This window comes from Diachasma alloeum, unplaced genomic scaffold, assembly GCF_001412515.2.
Source record: "Diachasma alloeum isolate Michigan unplaced genomic scaffold, Dall2.0 Dall_scaffold_00213, whole genome shotgun sequence".
NCBI classification, from domain to species: Eukaryota; Metazoa; Arthropoda; class Insecta; order Hymenoptera; family Braconidae; genus Diachasma; species Diachasma alloeum.
Window position 1 is genome coordinate 1,665,103 of NW_021680378.1, and position 12,677 is coordinate 1,677,779.

The 12,677-nt window shown below is 36.5% G+C and overlaps 1 protein-coding gene across 8 annotated transcripts in view; it reads left to right on the plus strand.

The window, feature by feature from the left end:
• Positions 1 to 3,115: 3,115 nt before the first annotated feature.
• Positions 3,116 to 12,677, plus strand: part of LOC107037107 (transcription factor 12) — a 50,654-nt gene continuing 41,092 nt past the window's right edge. For all 8 annotated transcript variants that reach the window (XM_015255470.1, XM_015255471.1, XM_015255472.1 and 5 more), the window contains exon 1: positions 3,116 to 4,278. In XM_015255470.1, coding sequence (XP_015110956.1) covers positions 4,108 to 4,278 — 171 coding nt within the window. In that variant the 5' untranslated portion in view covers positions 3,116 to 4,107. The remainder of the gene's footprint in view (positions 4,279 to 12,677) is intronic.

The following is a 12,677-nucleotide window of genomic DNA, read 5'->3' on the forward strand; positions in this document are numbered from 1 at the left end:
TCAAAGATATCCCCGGAATTCTGTTTTTCAAAAAATACCAAATTTTTGCAAATTTTCATATAAATCAAAATAACGATTATTGCTATCGCCTTCATCTTCGAACTTGGTCAAAAGGACATCCAAACAAATTTTTTAAATCACCATTCAATCAATTCAGAACATTTTTTTTAATTATCGTGGGACAACAGATTTTCGAAAAAATTCGAAAATTAAAAAAACTAATCGATGAATTAACATTTAATTAATGGCGATCGATAGGGCTCAACAATCCCTACATTTGAAAAAAAGATTCCATTTCATCTATTCATTAGCGAACAATTGAAGAAAAACATTGTTACATACGTACACACATACCCACACGTATGGACGAGGACTGAAAATTGCATTTTCGGGCTTTTTGTATGACAAGATCTCGGCGCGCGCTGATCTATTCATTTGTTAAAATGAATAAGAAATGGAATTAATTAAATTTCATTTTCTCATGAATACCTTATAAATATTGATAATGAATCAAAGAGAATTCGATTAATGATTGAAGTGAATAGCGAAGTAGAGTAAAAGAATCTATAAAGAATTTTTCATTTTCAATTAATTATCTTCAATTTCTTTAAATAATCGGTCTCCATAAAAGGACAGAATTTATTAATTTCACCGATAATATATATACATGTGAAACATATATATATATATATATAACGTGAAAAAAAAATTACCTCTGAAGAATTTGAAATTATGCCACTGAAGAATTTGAAAATGCCGCGTGTTTGTTTGTGAATAACTTCGTGTCACATATTGACCAATCAGAATTAAGGATTAGCAGTCAGGCAGTTTCGAGATATTTCGATATAAAACAACTTCACGTTTCTTTCATCTTTAGTAAAATAGGATACAGGGTCTACATAACACAAAAAAAAAACAAAACTTACATTTGAAGAATTACAAAACTTCCATTCGGAAGTAACTGGATTAAAATGGATTTTTTTTTTGAATTTTCAAATTGATCCTATTTTCTACTCTTTTTTCTGAAATGGAATGGGAAAAATTAGGTTTTGCCAATGAAAAAAACATTTCAATGGACTTAGAACAAAAAAAATGATAATTTTGAGAATTTTGAGTTGAGAATCACTGACCCATGCAATACGATGCCCAATCCCCGGCTTCCTGTCTTCGTCTGGTGGTAAATCTCCATCCGATAAATTCTTCCCCTAAAAGTGCCCTCTGCACAGTCTCACTCGGCCCCGTTAATTTTCTCCGAAATAATCGCTGAATTCGGAATGAGTTGAACGAACTGCATGCAACAACAAACAGATGTTCCCACCAACAAATTTTGAAGTTTTCTTTTACGAATGATAGAAGAAAATAAAAATTGAAAAAATAAAATCCATGGAGAAAAATACGGTCACGTGCGATTAATCACACAATTAATTTACGAATTTCGTCACCCCCAGCGTCCCCTTGAACAACAAAAAGATCCATTCACAAACAATTACTCGAATGCCTCCGGCTTTTCGACTCAACAAGTGGGCCAATGTTTTCAGAACGGATTGAACACCCGTCCTCTTCTCACCCCTACTCTCTATTCAATCTGACGAGGAAAAATAAACCGATGAAATGCCAGGAAAAGCCGGAAAATCACAACTATCGAAAGGCAGAATTTCATAATTAAAAATTCAATATGTAATAATTCACAAAAAACAGATGTTCCAATTGATAACTGAAAAAAATCGAATTTCGAGTCCTTGTTCGGAGACCCATTTTGCCCCAGTATTTTTCGACGTGCGTGAAAAACAAAAATTAAACTCAAAAGGCGATTTTCAATTATTTGGAAATTTGGGGGACAGGGAGAGATCGTGTGAGTTGTTTCATGCCCTGAAAATTATTCATGATTTTCCGTGGGTTTTCATTTTTTTTCTTCGCAAAAATTTTCCTAGATGGAATTATTTTCCACAATTTTTTAAATTTCATTTCCAAAATTTCCCATATTTTCCGCAATTTTTCAACAATTTTACCGATTTAAAAAAAAAAATCAAAAATTTGTGAAATTTGATGGGTTTTGTTCGTTCCGTTTCTTATATTTTTATAAGAAAATTAGTTTTCCTTCCAAATGTTTCATTTCATTAAGTGGAAAACAATTCCCCCCATTTTCCGAAATTTCATAATATTTTTCAGAATTTTGTACTTTTTATGTTTCCAAAATCTTTTCATCATTCCAAGTTTCCAGTCATTTTACAATGATTTTATTATTTAAACTTTGCTGGTCTGAATTTGAATCTCGATATTGAATCAAAAACATTTTAACAATGTTAAACAAAAAATCAGAAAGTTTTCTTTTGGAGGAACATTGATGGGATAATTGAAAAATTCCACTTTCTTAAAATTACCACCATTTTTTTGTAAATAACTTATAAACAATCCATTTCATCCCTAGAAGAAGAACGTTTCCGAAAGTTTAAACAATTTCAATTATTTATTCATGAACAATGAATGTTCAAAAAAATAATAATTCTATACAAAATGCAATTTTATAACGCTTTTTTTTTTCAAATTTTTCAAATTTTAAAAAGGGCTGAATCTATATTCTGATCTGCACCAAACTCTAAATGCTACTTAAATATCCTCAATTAGAATTCTCTCAAAAATTCTTCGAAATTCTTCCAAAATTATCTGCAATCTCCAAATTTCTCTCAAATTGTTCAAAATCCTCCGTAAAATTTTCTAACCCTCAATTTCCTTTCTTCCCCTCACCCAATTTCCGATGTTTCCCAACTCCACTCGGGGTTGCCCCCCCCCCCCCTCCGCCGCCCCCCATTCACCCCCTCAACCTTCTAAAGTCGTCAGTAAAATCGAGAGAGAGCCCAAAGAGAGACAGAAGTGAATGTGTGGAGATGGCGCTGAGCGTAATAAAGAGCAAAAAAAAATAAAAGGGAGGGAGACTCCACGGAAATACACGAGACAAAGAGCATCGTATCCACTCGGGTTTGCTCGTCAGCCCCCCTCCCCCCGCCCCTTCCACCGACGCAGGGGAAATACTGTACGTCGATTGGTTGCCGGCAAGAGTGGGGGATTAACACTCGTCCTCCCCTCGTTCAGCGTCAGTCGCTCTGCGTACCTCGTCTGGACTGGGTATATTCCTGTCAACTGTCGCCTTTTTTTTAATTTTCCGATGAAGAAACACAGTTGTTTTGAGTTTTCTTCGGCTCCGAATTTTCCTCCCACTGTGTCGCAACAAATTAGCATTGAATGAATCGTCCAGAGTTGATGAAAAAGTGGTTGAAACCGGCGAAAAATACCTCGTGAAAAGTGAAAATTCAAAGTTTTAAAGTTTGGAAAATTGATTTTTCCGGAGTGCGGAGCCGATTTTCTAGGTTAAGTCAGTGATTTTTCCCGGATTGGGGGGGGGGCAAACTACCGAAACTCGGGATACATGTGCTAGTGATTGATATTTAGAAAGTGTTGACTGTAAACAGAGGAGGAAAAGCTCGTGGAAAAATTGAGGAAAATCGGAAAAACTGTTTTTATTTTCTTTCCTGGCGCTACACGACGCGGCTAGTCAGCGCCATGTGTGTCCGACGTTTCAGCCTCGTGCTTGTTTTCTGATAGGTGCCCAGTGGAAGAAAATAAGAAGAATTGAAGGAAAATTGAGGAAAAACTGTTTGTTGTGCTGGGTGAATGCGACAGACTAAGGGGAAATTGCGAGGAAATACGGTTTTTTTTGTGTCGTTTTCATAATTTTCTCTTATCCGAGATTTATTTACTGTTAATGACACGGGATACGGAATATGTGAGGAAAATGGAGATGGAAAATACGCAGTTATGATAATTAATTGCGATCTCCATTGCCGACTGGGGCGGAAATACAAATAGAGAAAAATATTTATTGTTTACACTTTGTTTGGATTTTCTTTTTTTTTTTGTTTTTCTTTTCCCCGCGCTGGGGGGGAAAAGTGATCAATTGTTCGTTCGTTTTTCTGTGATAAAATGAGGAGAACCAAGTGTTTGAGGTTAAGTTCTGTGATTTGATACTGGAAATATATAAACTCGAGATTTATTTGTGGGAAAAAAATATTCGTTGGCCGTGCGATTTTTACCTGTGGATTATAATATAAAATGCAGTCCAATACTATTCTGAGGGAGGCTGGTAATCCAGAGAAATTAATGGGTAATAACAACAATGGATCTCCCGGTGCTGACATTATGTTTCAAATGGAGGACGAAAGCATGACGCAGCTTGGCAATGCATTTCAATCGGCTTATCAGTCTATTGCCGGTGGTGCACAGGTAAATTTTCGTCAAAATTCCTCCGTCACCTCTCCCCCCCCCCTTCTTCCCCCTCCCCTGGAAAATCTGGGTATTGTTGAAGGTCAGGATTGGTCGATGAGACTCGTCTCAATCGATAGCCAGGGAAATTTGAGGCAGATAACACAATATGACGACCCATTTTACCCCAGTTGTTATCAAGATACATTGAAATCAATTTTTCGGAGTCAAAACTTGGCTTGGAAATATTTCCAAAACAACTGGGGCGAAAAGGGTTTATGATCAGGGTTTGGAAGCAGTAATTTTCTCGGTTATACGATGGGGTCATTATCGACCCCAGAATGTCAAATTCAATTCTCCCCCCCCAAATGCGAGAGAATACGAAAACACGAATTCACTTTTTTTCTTTCAATGAACGCCACGAGGTGCGTTACAGTGACGTCATAACATGGCTAATCATCACGTGATGGACCCAGTAGCACATGTAACATGTATTTCCCTCAATTTTCTCATCTCTACTAATGACAAAAATTGTTTATACGAGCTGTAATCATTGGGGGGAAAAAAAAAATGAACCTCAAGTGCTCTCGACTGACTCTATGATTTCTACTGGATCTCTCAACACCTCCTTCCATTCCGCATTGTTTCGTTAAATGGAATTTCTATCTAATTTAAATGCGGCTTAGCCAGAAATAATGCGATTATGCGTTAGCTTATTCTGTTTGTTAATCTCCTTTGCACGCCATTGTTATCCGTACAGTGTTGAGGGGGAGAAGGGCTGGCAAGAGGGAGAGAAGCTCCTATTCTGCAACCTCCTCCTCCTCCTCCTCTTACTCCCCCACCCCTCTCCTTGTCTACCATCTCACTCTGCCGAACGCCGTTCTACCCTCCTTTGAGCGGTACTGTACATTATTTCGGTACAGTCCACCCGTTTGGGAGATCCTCCACTGGCTTATGAACTCCCAGAGGCTCTCAACTGCGTTTGATAAATTTTTGTTCGGAAAATCTACCGATTTCTTGGTGTATAGGAAGTCTACCGATTGTCAATTCTATCCAGGAGTGGGATATACCACGTGAGAATGAAAATAATGAGTCCAGGCTGAGGCTATCGCCACGACAGAGAGTTAACAAGTCAATCTGTAGTTGCATCTACCAGAGATGAAGTCTACGAGACGTCAAGTCTACCAATTATGCCGTTACTATTTTTTCCTCCATTAAGTCTAACATTTATTCGCATGTTGTTGTAGTGTTTTTTCGGAGGATGGATGGATGGATGTAATTGGTAAAGCTGAAGGTAGAGTTGATTGATGGTAGATGTACATGTGGGTAGACTTGTCATGTCTAAGAAATTTGTGATATTCATTATGACCGGTAGACTTGTTAATTTCATTTTTATTTGAGATTGAACACACAACATGGCGATGTAGTTCTGTCAAATAGTTTCATCTACCAGAGATGAAGTATACGAGACGTCAAGTCTACCAATTATGCCCATTCTGTTTTTTCCATTAATTCTACCATTTATTCCTGTGTTGAATTGGTTTTTTTTTGGAGGATGAATGTAATTGGTAGAGTTGAAGGTAGAGTTGACTGGTGGTAGATGTGTATGTGGGTAGACTTGTCATATCTAAAAAATTTGGGATAGCCATTATGATAGGTAGACTTGTCAACTACATTTTTAAGTGGTTTATTCACTTTTTAGATCACTCCACCTTCGGTAGACTTGTCAGGGTAGATTTGCAATTTCATGCTGATATTTAAAAAAAAAAAATTTTTTTCCTTCAAGGGATAGGCAGGGAAATTTGAGGCTGAAAACACAACATGATGATGTGTTTCTGTCAAATAGTTCTCGATATATTTAAGATTTTATTTTTCGCAGAAAATCGTTGTTTTCGCGGTTTTGAGGGAACAACTGGGGCAAAATGGGGTTATGACCGGAGATTGGGAGCGGCAATTTGCACGATTTTTTTATGACAGTGGTTAAAAAGATATTTAAAGGGCTTTTAAATTTTTTGAAATTGATCCCGTCGATGTTTCTCCCCTCGGCTTATTAAACGTTAACGGTAACCCAAGCGTTTTGTTGAAGTTTGTGCCGGCATCGGGTGCGTAATTATACCGGGCATTGTACCAGAGGGACCCTGAGAGAGGAGAGATGAGTGCCTCGTCCTCAACACATATTAACCTACACTATAACATTGGAAAACTTATACGTACCCAGCAAACGAGAACGAGTTGAGTTTAATCGACTTGAATATCAGCTGCTCGTTCGATGCCACTATAAATGCATTCGTATTAATGACAATTAAGGGGATGTGGACAATTGCATCATTGAGATATTTTCATTCGGATATGTATTTTTTCCCCCTCAATATTTTTCTCTCCTTTATTTGGTTTCTCCGAAGGGTAGCCACTTCCGGTCTACCTACTCTCCTCTCCCTTTGTGTATCCGGTCCCAAAAACCCGTCTGACCACCGCAAGTAAATTGAACTGCTTTCAAACCCTTGAAAAAGAGATCATAAAGCTCCAAAAACAACAGAATGAGAGCACTAAATCATCGAGGGACGTCCCTATGGAAGCGGAGGTCTTGCTAGTCTTCAAGATGATTTTGAGATAATTTTTCGCGATCACCTATTATCTATTCATTCTTTTTCATACTACTTACTCAATCAATCCTAATAATTTTTAAAATCTGGTTATTACTGTGTGCGATCATCTGAGTCATTTTCATCGAAGATAAATCTCAAGACTGAGATAAGATAATTTCCATCACCTAGAAAACTATCACAATTATATCTGGAGTCCTTTCATCTTAAATTTCAACTCAAGACGATTTTACTACCTCAAGATGACTTCCAGTATGTTGAATTTAATCTCAAGATAAATTTTAAGACCTCCAGATAATTTTCATCATCTCCAGAAAAATAAGAAAATTATCTCAAAGTTCTCTCCTGAGAAGTTCGTTCTGAGAACACCATGTTGTTCGTCTGAAGACCGTATCTCAAGACCTTGAGACGACATTATCAATCAAAAATATAAAATATATCTAACGAATAATTAAGTATGAATGACTAAATTTCGGTTGATAATCACTGGTGCATAGCAGTAATATATATATATATATATATATATAGAGGGAATATTAGCATCAGTAGCCAAGCACAAACGTTGTATATCTACCGTGTATGATCGCACTTGTACGTAACGCACAGAGAGGTAGGACTAGAGGTATAACGGACAATGACACACAAGTACAATTGTACAAGGTTGGGGGGAAACAAGAGAAGGATAGGTGGATAGCCGGAGTTGAATGTGTTGAGGGTTTATCCACCAATTTGGCTGGGAAATACAGTCAAATTGAGGGGCGCAACATGTGTGATACATAATACAGAGTCGGAGTATTCACCCCTCTGTGAAGGCACTAATAGCGTCAATGCAGCCATTCTAGAGGAGTGGATAGAGTTATGATGTTCAATCATTGTCTTTTAGAGATTTCAATCAAAATTTAATTGCCCGCGGGATTATACTGTTGGATAATGATTAAATGAAAACAACTCGGTCTAAAATTGACTGCCGATTGACAACTCTACCGGGAAATCTACCGATTGCGTGTGTAAAAAACAGGATGGGCGAAATGAAAATTAAAAAAAAAATTGGTTTTGTCATGAGAAATCTACCGAAATATGCAGTTACAGGTGATCAACTCTATCAATTATGTCAATTCTAATTTTTCTTTGCAAGGAATTGGCATTATTGATAGAGTTTACGCTCGGTTGAGCTAATCACCGGTAGATTTTCTGCGACTAGAAAAATGATTCTGGCCAATAGCTAATAGCTAATACTCTAAAGAAAAATTGAAACGGACCGAATTGGTAGAGTCGACAGCCAATAGAACTGATCTACCCGCTCTACCGGTCATTAAATCTACGAATTGTGCCAATTTTTTCGGAGAAATAATGATAGATAGAAATAATAAAAATCGGCATAATAAATCGGCGAATCGGTATAATTGTAGAGTTCATGACCGGTCGAGTGCATCATGGGTAGATGCATCTACCGGTAGTCATCATCTTTACTGGCCGCCAAGAGCCCACGACAACCAGCCCTACCGACCGTCTACTCTGAAAAATAGGAATCGTTATCACTGGTAGAGTCGACGGCCGGCAGAGCTGATGACTCTACCGGCTCTACCCGCCGTGAAAGCTACACTGATAGAATGATTCATTTATTCCAAACGAGATTCGTTAACTATTAACGAATGATAGAGTTGAATATGACCAAATGAATATTCGTTAATAGTTAACGAATGGTTCACTTGAATGGCGAAAGTCAAGTCAAACAAGGCTCCTCAAATATACATTCGTTAACTATTAACGAATGAACATTTGGTGGGACCGAATAGACCCTAACCTCCAACCAAAATCCATTCGTTAACAATAACTAATCCGTTCTATCAGTGTACTAATCACGTCAATTCTTCGGTAGACTTTTGATAGCTAATAAATTGAAGGTAGACATAATCAATAGTAGACTTGTTATTTTTATTTCTACGTGTTGCATCGTTTTTTTGTAGTTTCGACATTCAGTAGAATTGTTATGGTACACGTGGATACTGGTAGAGTGATGATTCTACCATTCAACGACTAGATAATTTTTTATATACGCGAATTTATACATTAGCATTTATATCTTTGCAATTGTGTCCCAGTTTGTCACTGTATCTATCGGTGAATGTGCGTCTGACAGAACGAGGTGTCGGGATGCCAGGGGTAACATGATGTATGTCCTGTGCCTAATGACCAAGTGGGCGTCAACCACCTCCCTCCCCACCTCCACCCACCCATTCTGCCAGTGTCCACCGCTACTAGCATTGTTAACAATGCATTAATGTCATTATCATTGTTCTCATCACTAATACCAACGTTTTTTCTCGGATTGAATTGATTTCTTCAGCTCATTCGTGCGTTACAAATCGCATTTTGCGATGAAATTACAATATTCTTATGGTAATTCATTTTTTTTTCTGTTTTAGGTGAGTGATAAACAGTATTTAACCTTGGAGAGACCGGTGGTGAGTCTCGAATAATTTTTGTAGTCAAGTTTTGGGATCAATGGAGCAAAAATTGGTTGTTTGAAAATTTTGAAAATTGATAAGTGGTTTAGGGACAATGAGCGTTTTTTTGTGGGTAGCCAGGAAAATTTGAGGCTGAAAACTCATTATGACGATGTAATTACATTAATTAGGTCCTGAGATAGTTAAATTGAAAATTATTGTTTACAACTTTTCTTTTTTAATCTTTCATGAGACTAATGGGGCGAAATGGGGTTATGACCAGGGTTTGGAAGCGGAAATTTCTCTGGCTATTCAAAGACAATAATTTTTCATTTTTTCTTATTTTTTAATTATTCAATTTTTCGGATTTCTCCGTTTTGAGACTGATTTTTCGAGGTTTAACGGGAAAAATTCCACTTTCCCAGGCTTTAGTCCAGCTGTAGAATTTTTCTGAAATATAATTTTGAGTGTCGAGTGTTGCGTCGGCGTCGGCAGCCGGAAAAAGATGCCGCCAGAGGCCATACGGTGTTTGCCTGGTCCCAAAGACCCAACCCCCATCAATACCTCGGTTCCACTGATTAAGATTTGTTATTTCCTTCACATTTCAGACCCTGAAATTTTGTCTCGGACATATTTCAAATGTGTCGATTAATTCCCAAGACACTTGGGTCGAACTTTTCGGTTTATTCGGAATTCAAATGGTCCCAATTATTTTTTCCTTTTGAAATAGTCAAATGATGGATGGAGTTTTCAAGGGTTATAGCCAAGGCGCACCAGAATCGAAACTCTAGTGCCAATTTATTGACTTTTACTATAAATACCCTCGCTATAGTTCCATCAGTTGAGTTGTGATGCCTATGTCCCCCCCCACCACAGGCACCATTTTATTTTTCTGCAAATGAAATGTTGATAAGTTTCCTGCACCCAAAGAAAAATTTTCTAATACGTAGACCATATTTATTTGAGAGAAGTAAATTATTTTCAATTGCTTAAATCGCACAATGTTTGCGGTTCACGGAACTAAAATGAATTTCCCTTTATCACTATCGTTGCGCATTATATCATGAATATCATGAACTGCATAATAAAAAAAATTATGAAAACAATAAATACTTGAAGATTGACGATTCTTCTACGCGATTTGAGTGAGTTCATTTGCGACAAAATCATACTTGAGTACAAGAGTATTTTAAAACATAAGACCTTTCTCGGGTCACGTGAGTTGAGATGCCTGGGAGAGTTGAAGAATTGAAGAAAAATCACTTGTGTCAAGATAATATGTTTCAGATATTAGAAATTTTTTCTCTCAGTGTGTTCTTCATGGAATAAAGAGGAAAAATAATTTTTTTTTGCATTTTGGTATATAAGTTTTTGGAAAAATTTGACATTCCATAGAATAGAATACTTTATTTCCTTAATGTCACTTCCCATAGATTTTTTAATCTAAAAATTTAGGTCCAATCCACCCATATATGTATGTAATATATTGCTTCCGAATGGAAGCTTTAAGTTTTGGATTTTTTGTGTTATATCCACGTCCGTACGTATGTAACAAAGTTTTTCTTCAGTTGTTCGCTAATGGATGGAATTGAATCTTTTTTTTCCAAATGTAGGTATTGTTGAGCCCTGTCGATTGCCATTAATTAAAATTTGGTTCATCGTTTAGTTTTTTGAATTTTCGAATTTTTTTGAAAATCAGTTGTCCCACGATAACTAAAAAAATTTTCTGGATTGATTGAATGATGGCTTAAAAAATTTGTTTGGATGTCCTTTTGATCGAGTTCGAAGGTGAAGGCGATAGGAATAACCGTTATTTCGATTTATTTGAAAATTTGCAAAAATTTTGAATTTTTTGAAAATCAGAATTCCGGGGATATCTTTGAATATCATGCTTCAAATGAATTCAATCATAGCTTAAAATGTTTGTTTTAATGCCATTCAGTCGAAGTTAAAAGATGATTACGACAGCTATATTAGTTGATTTGGTTTTTATGATGATTGTTGAAAATTTAGAATTTTTCATGAATTTCCCTGAAAGTGAGCTTTCTAATGGTTTCTTCAAATGTGATGTTTCAAATTCATTCAAGTATGTGTAAATAAAATTTTTCTATTAACATTTTATCGAAGAGCTAAGGGGAGAGATAGAACTGTAAAAAAGACGATGGTGTAGAAGAAAGGGATAATAAGAATAATGATGATGATAACATTCAACTAAGTTGAAAATCTGACAAAATTAGTTGAAAAGAAATCATTGAATTTATTAAAATGAAATAAACAATGAATTATACATGATAGAAGGAAACGATGTGCAAAATAACCACTCGGAAGCATATTGCTAATTTATTAGCAAAAATAACTATATGTGCAATACAAGAGCACTTTTCCACTTGTTTTTTTTTGCCATTTTGATATTTTTATTGTGGGTAAAATTTAACATGCTGTAGATTTTCCTAACCCAGAAATTCAGATTCAACGTGTACCCATGTTACTCGCAAGTCGAGTACCAGTAGTTGAGACCACGGCAAAACGTCGACTACACCATCACCCGGGTCATTTCCTGAGTGTCGGGAGGGCTTTACTCTCCTCTTACAACTCCTTTAATATATTTTTTTTTCCACTACTTTTCTCTCCACTCGTCGGTTTAACCATCCAGGCCCTCTCTATATCCCGTGGAAAATAGTCAGAACCCACTGGAAAGGAAAATTACGGATGTAAAAGAAAGAGAAAAATAAAAAAAAATAGAAGGCGTGGAGAAGGTACAGAGGGAGAGAGAGAATATACAGGACGACCACAATCCAAGAAAGCATTTATCTCCAGCTGCGGTGTTTCTATCTTATATTGCACTTATGGCATCCTTGCGCTGTATCCCGGCGACATTTATTTCACCAATTGCTCGATTTTTTCTTCCAGTGAGTTTGAGGTGGTGGAGGAAAATTTCCAATCCCAAAAGAGGCTACATTCTGTCATTAGTTCAAATTATTATATTTTTTTTTATCTAATAGCTTTCGGGAGAACGACAGGGTTAGATTTAGGAAGAAAATTCAAAAGACATTATTTGTGGAAAACTTAATTCTCTACAAAAAAGGTCTGAATACATTCTTCGATAAGTCTGATGGATCTTGAGATATTCTCCAAATACTGCACGTGTTTTTTTCCCATTGTTCATTAAGAGACTTATTGTTTATTTGTGAATGATGGAAGAACTCTTTATTTCTTTGAAATTTTTGAATCGACAATTTTATCAATTGTTTGTTCAATTTTATTCTTAAAACACACGGAGGATAAAAATCCCACGTTATTGCTGTTACGTGCGTAAAACAATAAGATTAGCTGGTTTAGTTGGTGTGTAGTAGGTTGCCCCCAGAATAAA